This window comes from Budorcas taxicolor, chromosome 8 (genome assembly GCF_023091745.1).
Source record: "Budorcas taxicolor isolate Tak-1 chromosome 8, Takin1.1, whole genome shotgun sequence".
NCBI lineage: Eukaryota > Metazoa > Chordata > Mammalia > Artiodactyla > Bovidae > Budorcas > Budorcas taxicolor.
In genome coordinates this window covers 39,648,162-39,662,552 of record NC_068917.1, presented here as the reverse complement: position 1 = coordinate 39,662,552, position 14,391 = coordinate 39,648,162, and the positions used below count along the sequence as shown (strand labels likewise).

General features: G+C 37.9%; 1 protein-coding gene across 1 annotated transcript in view; it reads right to left on the bottom strand.

The window, feature by feature from the left end:
* PTPRD (protein tyrosine phosphatase receptor type D) overlaps positions 1-14,391 on the bottom strand; it is a 440,423-nt gene that overhangs the window by 42,911 nt on the left and 383,121 nt on the right. Inside the window, exons 29-30 of the mRNA XM_052645411.1 lie at positions 3,945-4,064; positions 3,301-3,455 (exon numbers count right to left, since the gene is read on the bottom strand). Of these exons, the coding sequence (XP_052501371.1) occupies positions 3,301-3,455; positions 3,945-4,064 (275 nt within the window). The remainder of the gene's footprint in view (positions 1-3,300; positions 3,456-3,944; positions 4,065-14,391) is intronic.

The following is a 14,391-nucleotide window of genomic DNA, read 5'->3' as shown; positions in this document are numbered from 1 at the left end:
GAGTGAACAACGAGGCACTAACGAGGCCTCGATGATAAACGTAATACTAAGAAGTTCAGTCTTTATCTTGAAGGCCTTTAGAACCACAGCATTAATTTCTATGTATCCTTAACAGCTTCATTTTAAGAGTCCAATGGTTTCTTTGGTCTTTCTTGAAAACATATTAATTACTATCAAAGATTCTAAAGTCATAGCATTAAAGTGTTCTCTGTCACTGAAATATCTGATGGTATTTCTTTGACGGAAAATATCTAAATTTTTAAATTTCTATTCAATTAAATAGTTGAATATTTATAAACAACTGGTTATTCATAGGATGAATGACTCATATCATATAGATAATATCCAAGTTCTTGTTGAATTTTTCTCCCTAAAGTTAGAAATATACATATATCTTTGAAAACACTCCACAATTCATGTATAAATAACATTCTTGACACTTTTTAAAATGCTCTGTCCTAAGTGCTTTATGTGTATCATTTCCTATCATTTCATTTAATCTTCATCAAATTCTGACTGCTAAGACTAATGTCACCCCATTTTACAGATGAAGAAACAGAGGCTCATAGATAGGAAGGAACTGCCCAGAGGCACACAGACAGTAAGTGAACAAACCAGAGTTTTTACTCAGGCAGGCTCTCTCTCAGAGTGTGCACTCCTCCAACCAAGTAGTAACCCTGCTTAGCTCCCAAGATCAGAGTGTGCACTCTCATTGTGGAGACTACATGTTCTGTATGAAGTGACTTTTTTTCCCCATACTTGTTGAACCAGACATTAGCTCTTTTAAGAATGCTGTTAAATCTGTCTGTCTCCTTGAACCTTCTAAGGTCTTGTCTCTGCTTGTACTAGTCTGTTCTCATGAGTCCTTTATATTACTGATCATTAGAATTTAGTTTACTCATAATGATTTTTTAGTCCTGCCACTTTTATTGCCTGGACAAAACTATTTAAGGGAAATTAATTTTCTCCTTTTCCAGTCCCATCCCATTTTTGTTGCCTGCCACCAGTCTTCTTTCAGAAACTTCTCCTTTCTCACAGGATCTATTTGGCAGAAGGCTTAGACTTACTCTGAGTTTGTTACTACTTCTTCATCATTTAGTAAAAAAAAATTCAAGTCCATCATAAGAGAAATCATGAAGTTGAGTATTTAAACTCCAGAGTATTTTCTGTGATTATTTGCAACAGTGCCCATGGTAACTAATCAGGATCCCTTTGTGACGTGGATAGTGTCACTTTCTGCAGTTTCCTTCCTGCCTAGAGAAGCTTTTTAAACCAGTATTGCTGAAATACCACAGGAGCAGTTGCTATTTGAAATGATTATCCTCTGCCACTCCATCAAAAAATTTATGCTTGTGGGTTTTAACATACGGGTAACCAAGTCAAAGGTTCACGATGCTCTGCAAGTTGGCTGTGTGGACACTGCCTCTCTAAATCAAGAGGCCAAGATATCTTATCATACATGTGAGGTTTCTCTAATTTTTGTTTCTATTATTTTGTATATATAAATGTATGTGTGTTTTTTGTGTGTAAGTATATACACCTGTGTGTATGTATGTATGCATCTGTGTGAACTACATCTTTGCCAGGAGACTTATGAGGGCAACATTTCTTGAGTGAGGCCAAACTTCCTGTTTTCTCTCCTGCGGCCAAACTCCATCTGCAAATGTTTCATGTGTGGTTTTCATAATTAAATTGATTTTGTGCCAAGCAGGGGCACCATGCAACCAGTTTCAATGGCTCTTTGAGGTCTGCAAAGATGTTTGTGTGCAGAACACACAGACTGCCTGCTAAAACCAACCAGAAATCTGATTTCATGATATAAAAGCATTTGCTCAATAAATACTAATTTGCTCAAATTAATAACAATAATTTATAGTATTTCAGAATCATCCAAAAAAAAAAAAAAACCAACAACTTCAACATAGCGGCAGATTTTCAAAGACCCCTATTCTTGTTAAAGAGGAGCAAGAAGTTGATGGTAAGGTGAGGCTGATTGATTGTACCTCCAACTTCTCAACTATCTTACTTGAACCAGACTCTATGTTCTCATCTCTTGATCTGATATACTGTTGCTAAGAACATCAAACCGTAAAAGTAAAGCATGGTGCAGTGCTTTGGAATTTGTAAAATATTCAATGAATAAAGAGTAATGTTATTATCAGTTTTTGTTAGGGTAAAAATGCTGGAAAAGAGAAATAAAATATTATCTTGTTTGGAATTTGCCAGGCCGTTGTTTAACATCACTCCTCTAGCATGGGTTAGTCTGGTAAATTTTATTGTTTTTATTCTGACCTATCCATGGTATCCAGCTTTTTATAAAAATAGATCCTATTTCTAAAATCTACTATATTATGCTATAGTATAATATGGGATATGAATGAAAGTTATACTGTTAAGTCATGGTAAAAGTGGTTTATGATAGATGCTTCTTTTCTTCTCTTATATCGTTTCTAAGTATTTGAAATACTTAGGTTACAAAAGACTACTATGAAGTTACATGAACTGTAATTTATATAGCAGTAAACAACTGACCGGATATCTTTAATAATCTGTTAGTAATGGTACTTCAGGGGAATTCAGAAAACTGGAAGAAATCAGTTTAGTATTAAAAATGTATGAACACATTTATAGTACAATCTGAGTGGTGATATAGAGAATGTTAGAATTAAGTACAAAATAATAAATTATACATTAAGAAAAATGCAGGTTCATTACTTCTGAGTACATAAAAAAATTCTTCCAAACTCTAGGTCTTTGTACATATTTTATTAAATAAAAATTTAAAACTCAAAATAGGATATTTTTGTATGTGACTTGATAATACTAAATGCAGAAAGCATCTTTAAGCAGTAAGAAATGATCTCTGTAAGCTTGTATGTTTATAATGTTATTTTGTTCAGCATTTTTCCCTATAAATAGTAAAAAGTTTGTATCAGCCCAGCCCACAAGAGTCTATCAAACAATAATTTGTGTATATATATTTATATATTTATACACATATATACATATATATTTCGAAAGAATGTATTTATGTTTTCTCCAAAGAGAAAACAGCATGAACCATAGTTGCTTTTATCTCCCAGGGTTGGGAAGTCAGCTATGCACTCTATCAAATCCTTCCTATTGATGTTAGTATAGACCTCATTTGACCAAAAAATACTCCCTGTATCATTTATAAAGGCAGTTACTCTCCCAGAGTATCAAAAGGTTAGAAAGAGAATATCCAGTGAGAAATCATTTAGTGTTGTGTTTCCCCACAAGCGTTCTGACTGTGAGGAAAATGCTCTCAGAGCTTCTTACCTGCAGTGTACAACCATCGGACCTGCATCAGGAGGGTTACAGGTTTTGACTCTCCGTAAGAAAGCTAGAAAAGGTGTTGGGTGTTCTGGAACACCATGATCAGGCCAGGCAGTGAACTGGAATTGTCTTACTTCTCTCTTCTCACTTGAACCATTCTGTGAAGTAAGAACAATGGTTGAAATTCTGTGTTCTTAGCCTCAAGTTGGGAAAGGTAACATGTAGATGTGCTATCTTAATTCCTTCCCCTATCCTGTATTCCTTGGGGAGAAATACTCTTTGGAGTTATAACTACAAGCTATTTGTAAATGACAAATATTTGCTCAGGAAGACAAAATTCCTAGGTGAGAAGCATTCCATTTCTCAGGTTTAACTATCAGGAGCGCTCCTGTCATATTTTACCGAAAGAACTAGTTCTTCTTCATCCAGTCTTCATTTGCCGAAACTTTCATTCAGAGCAAGAGTTCCATATTTATTGACAAATCACTAACAAGGAGAAAAACTGCTGAGCGATAATGGAAGAATCATTTCATTCTTCATTGTTGCCAGTAGAATCAAGATTTAAGTAAAGCCTTGAAATATTTGATTTCTCAAAAGAAGCTTTCTTTAAATAATGGAAAGGGGAAAGAGGGGGGAAGAAAGCAAACCTTGTAAAGTGCAAATGTTCGAACACAATACGTGGCCAGCTCCACTGTGTCTAGCAGGGTCACCTGGACCAGCCCATGGGTTTCTGTGCCTCTGCTGGGCCAATACTGGTCACACTTCACCTAGAAGACACAAGTGACACATTCAGGGCAGATCCTCATCAATTTCTCTATTAGCTTTATTTTGAGTTGCTGTTGAAGGAAAACAGCTTTTCTGCATTTCATTTTATGTTGATCTTTTTCTGGCATGCATTCTTGTTATCCCAATATATGTAAATTACTGCTCTGATGCCAATGTAAACCACATTTTTCAAACTGGTAGGAATACTAAGCAGTAACAGATTCAATTTTCCTGGAGAAAAATAAATTGCAGATTGTCGCCAAGTAGAATAAGGAGAGAGGTATTTGAAACTTCAGAGAACTTGAAAAGAAAACACAAAATTGTTCTAGGATAGATGTTAAGAATTGCTTCAGAAAGATTACACTTAGGCACTTAAATGACATGGTGAGATAGTTAGTGTTCATCCATCAACGTTTAAAAGGCACAAACGATTTCATCTTGAGCTATCTCGAAATATGCTTGTTTGAAGAAGAGTAGAAATAATTTGTAAATCTGTCAAAGTATAACAAACAACACAGCATTTTTCTTTAATACAAGATAAATGTGTATGTATATCAAAAACAAATGAAATATGTAAAGTCTGGGGGAAAAGAGCTGTCTGTTCTTTAAAAAGTCTCAGAGGGTCACACACTAGCAGTGGCAAAGTTTAAATAATTTAAAACCCATTCATTTCAGATGAATAATCTACAGTGATTATGTGAAGTTGGACAAGAAAAGCACGTAAAAAGTATTCAATGCAATTAGTTTAATATGCAACAAAGAATAATTCCAAATCTGCTGTATGCCTCAAATTTACTGAATGTGCCTTTGGGTATTAAAAAGCATAATGAAAAATAGCAAAGATAACACTGTATTTTCTAGTAAGATGATACATCAGAATATATTTACCCTTTTCCATCTCAGATTAAAAGAAAAAAAATGGGAGTAGTTCTTAGTTGAAGCCAATTAAAATGCATGTCTCTAGGTAAAGAAATCTAGTACTATTTTATATTAGTACATCTTCTACTTGAAAAATACTTGAAAATTATGATCTTTGGATTTAAACAAAAGCAATGAGGCATTATCATAGGTACTTGGATTTTTGGCTTAGTAAATAGAATTATAGGGAATCATTTGCTTTTATGTTGAATATAAATATTACCATTCTGTAAATAATATTGTAATTTTCTGTTTCACAACTAAAGCATTTGCTGCTCAGAGTCAGCCTCTTTCTGTGTAGATATCAGACCTTGTGAAAGGGAGAGGGTTAATCCATTACAGTTTCCTAGACAAGATAAAAGAAAAGGTACCATTACACAGGAAGGCAGAGACTGCATTCTCAAGGTCTGCTACTATGCCTTTATCTCAACTGTGAGACCCACACAAACATTATCTATTTCAAGAAAAATGAACAAAAGTGGTAACATGAAAGTGGAGAATTATGTCTTAGTAAGATTTTTTTTAAAGGCTTGCATTTTCTGGATGCACAAAATATTCTTCTGTTTCATATTTCTATCATATGTTCTAACTTAAAAATAACACAAGGGAAAGATAGTTCTTTAAGGAGAATATTGATGTAGTAAGACCAGGGTTGGGTACCTCTGTGTAGCAAAGTCACTCAGTTGTGTCCGACTCTTTGAGACCCCATGGACTGTGTGTAGCCTACCGTGCTCTTCCGTCCATGGGATTTTCCAGGCAACAGTACTGGAGTGGGTTGCCATAGCCATCCATTAAAACCCAAGTTGTACTTGAACAAACTTAGCAAAGGCTACTACCCTCATAGAGCCAACATTACTTAAGTAACCCTAATTCAGATAGAAAAAAAAAAAAATCACAAAAATGAAGTCAGAGGATCTGTTCTAAACCATGAAATAGATGTCAAGTTGATGTCTTGCTACAAAAGACAAAAGAAACTGGAGGCCTCTTATTGCAACATTTGAAGGGATGCCAACAATGTACTGAGTTTAGGAATCAACAGAGAAACTCAAAACTCATGATTTAAGAGTTTCAGCTGAACATGAGCCCTTTCAAATAAAAACCAACAGGTCATATCCCAGGAGGACAAATACCACTAAGATGGGTACAAAAACAGCAAGTTAATGCAACAAAATGAACTAGAAGTTCAGTACAATTCACCAAACCCAATTTAATGTAATTATGTTTCAATGCTGGAGAATGGTTATCCTTAGACCTTTTGATGAGGTAAGACAAAGGAAAACAAGAAAAGAACCATAAGCCAGCCTTTATGTGACCTCTGGAAAAATGACTCCATTATTGAGTGACTTTCCATCTACAAAGCCACTCCATCCCTAAAATGTAGGAAAACCCAAACTTATAATGATTATTTTAAAGTTTGAGAACTGCAACTATTTTTGGCTTAGTTAGACTCTGACCTCTTTAGGAAAAAAAAATTCCACAAAACATTACTATAAGGAGTAAATATTGTGAACATTTTTTAGCTAAAAGAATAAAGAAATAGTTCTTGTACTCATTTTTAAGAATGTATTCTAGCCTTACTCTTTACTAAAAAAAAAAACCCTCTAAAATATTCTAAGTGAAACTGCAAAAACTAGGAGCAACTTTTTAAAAAGTCAATATATTTAAACATCTGTGTTTTTTCTCAAGAAATATTTTGCAAGGGGAGCTTATGAAAAAATAAATGTTCTAATGTATGTGCACATTCACACGTACAGTCTCAGCAGTGGGATTAGAAGGGTTGCCTGAGCCCTCTGAGCAGCAACACAGGCTTCCCTTCAGTGCAAGGACTGCAACACTTCTTTTCTCCACCTCATTCTCTGAGTAGACTGTATAGGTTTCATCCTGAGGGCTAAATTTAAGGGCTTAGACTTACTGACAAATATTCCTTTAAGCCTTGCATTATTAGCCATACACTAAACAAATAATTTCTGATTGTAATGTTAGAGAGGGAGTCAGAAGTCTAGTGAGGAAAAAAATTAAAAGGATACAGAATAATAATATAAATTATATATATATTTTTCCTAACCAGCTAATACAAATGAGCTAGCTCTGTTTCCCTCTCTTTTTTTTCCTATATAAAATGCCATTTATTGTCTTTCATCTATTATCTTTTTTTTTTTTTTTACTTTATTTTACTTTACAATACTGTATTGGTTTTGCCATACATCAACATGAATCTGCCACGGGTGTACATGAGTTCCCAATCCTGAACCCCCCTCCCACCTCCCTCCCCATACCATCTCTCTGGATCATCCCAGTGCACCAGCCCCAAGCATCCTGTATCCTGTATCGAACCTAGACTGGCAATTCATTTCTTACATGATAGTATACATGTTTCAAAGCCATTCTCCCAAATCATCCCACCCTCTCCCTCTCCCACAGAGTCCAAAAGTCTGTTCTATACATCTGTGTCTCTTTTGCTGTCTCGCATGCAGGGTTATCGTTACCATCTTTCTAAATTCCATATATATGTGTTAGTATACTGTATTGGTGTTTTTCTTTCTGGCTTACTTTACTCTGTATAATTGGCTCCAGTTTCATCCACCTCATTAGAACTGATTCAAATGTATTCTTTTTAATGGCTGAGCAATACTCCATTGTGTATATGTACCACAGCTTTCTTATCCATTCATCTGCTGATGGACATCTAGGTTGCTTCCATGTCCTGGCCATTATAAACAGTGCTGCGATGAACACTGGGGTACACGTGTCTCTTTCAATTCTGGTTTCCTCAGTGTGTATGCCCAGCAGTGGGATTGCTGGGTCATAAGGCAGTTCTATTTCCAGTTTTTTAAGGAATCTCCACACTGTTCTCCATAGTGGCTGTACTAGTTTGCATTCCCACCAACAGTGTAAGACGGTTCCCTTTTCTCCACACCCTCTCCAGCATTTATTGCTTGTGAACTTTTGGATCGCTGTTTCCCTCTCTTGAAATGTTTTCTTTGGCAATAACCCTCCCCCACCACCAGCTTTTTTTTCCTCTGAGAGAAGAATCTCAGAGAAGAATCTAGAGAGTTACTACTTGTTAGGCTTCATGCATAGAGCTGAGTGTGAGAGTTAAGATGTGCTGTACAGAAGGCTCCCTTTCGGGGTATACAGAAGGTGGGAGTTACAGTGCAAATACTGATGTCTGTCTTTTCTTATTTGCTTCTGAAGTGACTACAAGTGGCCTTCAGGACTGATTCATGGAAGGTCAGGCAGTTTCACTGTTGACCAGTAAGCTGCTTCTCTGTTTCCAGGACCAAAGCCTTGTGGCCTCTTCTATAAAATGGGAATGATTATCTCCTGCATGACAGGTTTATTATAAGGGTTGGAAATTGTATACCTGAAACTCTGAACCCAATGCTGCTGCTAACTCACTTCAGTCGTGTCCAACTCTGTGCGACCCCATAGATGGCAGCCCACCAGGCTCCCCCGTCCCTGGGATTCTCCAGGCAAGAACACCAGAGTGGGTTGCCATTTCCTTCTCCAATGCATGAAAGTGAAAAGAGAAAGTGAAGTCGCTCAGTCGTGTCCAACCCTCAGTGACCCCATGGACTGCAGCCTACCAGGCTCCTCCGTCCATGGGATTTTCCAGGCAGGAGTACTGGAGTGGGGTGCCATTGCCTTCTCCATCTGAACCCAATGGCCAACACAAATAGGTATCTGGTGGGAATATTTATTATTAGTTAACCATGTTCTCAGCTTTTTGTGTGTGTTGTTATAAACCACTGAAATCATTCTGAATGTGAAAAGTTGAAGATATTGTTAATCCTAGCAGATATGCATTTAGGATTTTCTAGATGGGAGGTGAGGTGCCAGTGGCAATGGAAACACCAAAGTGAAAAGCAGTCCTGTCCCCAGTCCATCTGCCATACTGACTAAATATATAGGGGTGCTTCTATCTCCTGGTTCATCAAATAGGTAGTTGTGACATTCCAAACAGTCCTTTAATGGACCTGGGCCCCAACTGGCTGTGAAGAGAGAATGTACTAGAATCAGAGTAGAAAAGGAATAAAGTACAACCAGGCTGTGGTTTAGAAACATCACCCTGTAACTCTACTTGAGGCCCAAATTGAATGAGACAGTTCAGATTCCTGGCTGAATATAGGGGAGATATTTCTTTTTATTATCACAAAGAGAATCCCTTTATGTGGTAAGCTTTCATTTTTTCCAAAATTATGGAAAGACTGGGTTGACCACTGCTACATGTATGCTGTGGAATTCATTCATTTTCTCCCTTTCATGGCAAATTATTAAAAGTAAGTTGATGGCATGATGGAACATATTTAAATGTATTCAAAAGAGCAACTCATTGTTGGAAATATCTCGTAGGATTTGATCCAGCAGGTCTACTGACTGTGCTTTAGGGAAATGCTCTCCTTGTTCCGTTTTCACTTCCACATGGCTTATCTTGGACATGGTTTGGCACGCTAAGGGCACTCAACACACGCAAGCCAACTTTATAATCAACTATACTGTGGTCTAGGTTGGCTTATTTTTAAACAGCCTGAAACTTTATGAAAACAAAACCTCATTTCAATTTAACAAAGCTTTATTGAGCCTGGCAGCATGGCGGAAGGCACCAGAATTCCAAATGTAACAAAGCAATACTCCAAAGAGTCCCAGCAATATTGAACCCAAACACATTTGCCACATAGTACTTGAGAAAGCCTGCCTAGGGTTATTTAGTCAAAGAAAGACTTAGAAGAGACAATAAATGATATTTGGAAATCAGTATTTAGTATGTTTGAGCAAAGGATTCTACTGTAAAGAGGGGACAGTATGTTAACATTAGATAATGCAAATCAAGGCTGTTCTTGGGAAAAAGGAAATGTTACCATGACTAAATATACATTTAATAAGAATACAATGAAAGAAAGTTTCAGGTAAATATTAGGATATATTTTAGTGGACAGAAAAATTACACACCAAACTGATTCTCTAGGCGATTATATCTCTTTTTGGCATTTTTAAAAAGACCAGATTTAATACTTGATTTTCCAAAATCAGGAGATAATTCTCAATGATTCTCTTCTCTTTGAATAAAAGTGTCATTCCCTCCATTCAACTAATATTTAGTCATATCTATTTTCAGATGGCAAAGTACCCGGTTTATGAATTTCTTTCGTTTTCTCTTTGCTGACCACTATTTAGTGAAGGATCAAAGGCAATGGAGTCCTTGAAATGAGAGTGATATTAAAGCATTTGACTATCAGTACAGTCATAGCTTTTCATAAATAAAACTATAATGTCAAAAATATTATTCTCTAAATAAACCAAATTTTGCTGCTTATCAGTTCACTGAACCATTCAAACACTTACTAAACCATTTATTAATTTAAAAACTTGATAGTCATTTTCTTTTTTTTTTTTTGATGTGTGCTATAGAATGAATATCTGTGCCCCTTGCCCCCATTCATGTTGCTGTTATTCATCACTAAGTTGTGTTTGACTCTTTGTGATCCCATAGATTGCAGCATTTCAGGCTTCCCTGACCTTCACTATCTCCCAGAGTCTGCTGAAACTCATGTCCATTGAGCTTGATGCCATCCAACTATCTCATCCTCTGTTGCCCCCTTCTCCTCCTGCCCTAAATCTTTCCCAGCATCAGCATCTTTTCCAATGAGTTGGCTCTTTGTATCACGTGGCCAAAGTATTGGAGCTTCAGCTTCAGCATCAGTACTTCCAATGAATATTCAGGACTGCTTTCCTTTAGGATTGACTGACTTTCCTTTAGGTTTGATCTCCTTGCAGTCCAAGGACCTCTCAAGAGTCTTCTCCAGCACCACAGTTCTTTGGTGTTCAGCCTTCTTGATGGTCCAACTTTCACATCCATACATGACTTCTGGAAAAACCATAGCTTTGACTATATGGACCTTTGTTGGCAAAGTGATATCTCTGCTTTTTAATATGCTGTCTAGGTTTGTCATAGCTTTTCTTCCAAGGAGCAGGCTTTTTTTGATTTCATGGCTGCAGTTACCATCCACAGTGATTTTGGAGCCCAAGAAAATAAAATCTGCCAATATTTGCATTTTCCTCCTATCTATTTGGCATGAAGTGATGGGACTGGATACCATGATCTTAGTTTTTTGACTGTTGAGTTTTGTTTTGTTTATTTTACATTTTTCATGCTGGTTTTTTTCCCTACTTTTAAACATGTATTTATTTTCATTGAAGGATAATTACAATATAGTGCTGGTTTATGACTCAGGGAACTCAAACCAGGGCTCTGTGACAACCTAGAGGGGTGGGATTGGGGTGGGAGGAGACTCAAGAGGAAGGGGACATATGTATACCTACGGCTGAACCATGTTGATACAGGGCAGAATGTTGAGTTTTAAGCCAGGTTTTCACTCTCCTCTTTTACCTTCATCAAGGGGCTCTTTAGTTATATTCGCTTTCTGTCATTAGGGGGGTTGCTGTTGTTCAGTCACTCAATCATGTTCGACTCTTTGCAACCCTATGGACTAGAGCACGCCAGGCTTCCCTGTCCTTTACCAACTCCCAGAGCTTGCTCAAACTCATGTCCATTGAGTCTGTGATGCCATCCAACCATCTCATCCTCTGTCATCCCCTTCTCCTCCTGCCTTCAACCTTGCATCAGGGTCTTTTCAAATGAGTCAGTTCTCCGCATCAGGTGGCCAAAGTATTCGAGCTTCACTATCAGTCCTTCCAAGAATAATCAACGTCGATTTCCTTTAGGATTGACTGGTTTGATCTCCTTTCTATTCAAGGTACTCTCAAGAGTCTTCTCCAACACCACAATTCAAAAGCATCAATTTTTCTTTGCTCAGCCTTCTTTATGGTTCAAGACTCACATCCATACATGATTACTGGAAAAACCATAGCTTTGACTGGATGGACTTTTGTTGGTAAAGTAATGTCTCTGCTTTTAAATATGCTCTCTAGGTTTGTCATAGCTTCACTTCACAAGAGCAATCATCTTTTAATTTCATGGTTACAGTTACCATCTGCAGTGATTTTGGAGCCCAAGAATATTAAAGCCTGTCACTGTTTGCATTGGTTCCCCTTCTAGTCACCATAAAGTGATGGACCGGATGCCACAATTTTGTTTTTTGAATGTTGAGTTTTAAGCCAACTTTTTCACTCTCCTCTTACATCTTAATCAAGAGGCTCTTTAATTCTTCTTCACTTTCTGCCATAGGTGGCATCATCTGCATATTTGAGGTCAATGATATTTGACCCTGCAATCTTGATTCCAGCTTGTGCTTCATCCAGCTTGGCATTTCACCTGATGTACTATGCATATAAGTTAAATAAGCAAGGTGATTATTTATAACCTTGACATATTCCTTTCCCAATTTGGAACCAGTATGTTGTTCCATGTCTGGTTCTAACTGTTGCTTCTTGTCCTGCATACAGGTTTCGCAGAAGGTAAGGAGGTCTGGTATTCCCATCTCTTTAAGAATATTCCACAGTTTGTTGTGATCGATAGTCAAAGGCTTTAGCATAGTAAATGAAACAGAAGTAGATGTTTTTCTGGAATTGCTTTTTTGATGATTCAGCGGATTTGGGAATTTGATCTCTGGTTCCTCTTCCTTTTCTAAATCCAGCTTGAATATCTGGATGTTCTTGGTTCATGTACTGTTGAAACCTAGCCTGGAGAATTTTGAGCATTACTTGACTAGTGTCTGAGATGAGTGCAACTGTGCGGTAGTTTGAACGTTCTTTGGCATTGCCTTTCTTTGGCCCTGGAATGAAAACTGAGCTTTTCAGTCCTGTGGCCACTGCTGAGTTTTCCAATTTAGGGTGGTATTATCTGCATATCTGAGGTTGTGGATATTTCTCCTGGCACTATGTTGAAATCTGATTCCCTATGTGATCGTATTAGGAAGTGGGGGCTTGAGGAGGCCCTTAGGTCATGAGGGCGGAGGCCTGGTAGAATGGAATTAGTGCTTTAGAAGAGAAACTCTTGAGAGCTCTCTCACCCCTGCATTGTACAGACAGTTTTCTATGAACCAGGAAGCAGCACCTTAGTCTTAAACTGTAAGAAGTTAAGTTTCTGTTGTATATAAACCATCCAGTCTATAGCATTCTGTTATAGCGACCTGAACAGGGTAAGACAAACGCATCTGCTCGGAATTAACAGATGGAGCTGCACTCAACTTTTCTAATGCCTTCTCCCATTATATCTCCACTTTCTAGCACGCTGTTGTAACCTGAGGGAAAATGCATGAAAGGTCCCTGTCATGGCCAGGTGGCACTTGCGTACCAGGCCTTCCCTCATGACTGGAGTCTCTTTGCCCCTCAGCCCCAGCCACTCCTGGCAATGACTGGGTACTCCACACAGATTTACTGCCACCTCTGCACCTGCCTTCGTCTGCCCAGTGGCTGCCTGCATTCCAACAGTGCTCCAGTGTCACTGACACCGAGCGATATCCTTATGTGACTTAAAGTTTCAATAAAAAGATAATGTTTGTATACCAGCCAATATGGATACATTTCAATATAGTAACTCCCAGTAAAACTACAGTGGTGCATACCAGCTGAATGTCTGCCTTGCCTGGGCACAGAGATTAACTCGCACTTCTCAAAATCTTAGAAATAGCCTAGACCAGCCCGGAGCACTGTAAGCATGACTGTGAAGAATCACAGGGGCTTTGCACATTGCCATTGGGAGCAAAGCTGCATCTCTTTCTCATTCCTTAGGTTGTGCTGCCTATAATTCACTTCAGTAGGGATGTTCTGAGCCATCATCTGAAGTCTTCCATCCTAGAAGACTTCTTCCATAGAGGAGGTGGGATGGACAAAGAAGGGAGAAATTCCAGGAAGCTAATAGACAGTAAGAAATTGGTGGGATCCTTTCTCTGTTATCTGACACGGTTGACAAAAGAAAACCAAGAGTGTGGAACTTGCTAGATAAGGACCCAAACATCCTTTAGGCTGCCAACATGAGTATCTTTCTTTTTGTTGCCAGTGTCCTATATACATTAAGTATCCACTGCTTTTTTAAAAACAATCCCATACATCATGCAGACTCCAAAGGCAACATTTGTGCTGCAATCACAACAGTTGCTTAAGGAAAAAGCAGTTTCTGTAGCCCTAGATGGGCACTGCTTCAGGTTACAGTTTGAGAAATTAAATGTTCAAGGCCTCTGGTGCTTCCAGTTCTGTTTGGAAGAGGACACAGACCTGGCATTTGGAAAGCATTTGCTCTCCATTAAACTTACTGAACCTTGACAAACCAGAGGGGCCAGGAATTAGTCTGCCACCAGCCAAGGCTGGGCCTTCCAAAACCGATAACGACAATGAAAACAATAACACTGCCATTTATAATCTTCAAAGGGATTCTGCCAACTTTTAACCCAAAAGGACCTCACAATCTGAAAAGTATCTCAAGCTTTGTTCTATAGAAAAACAAGAAAGTGT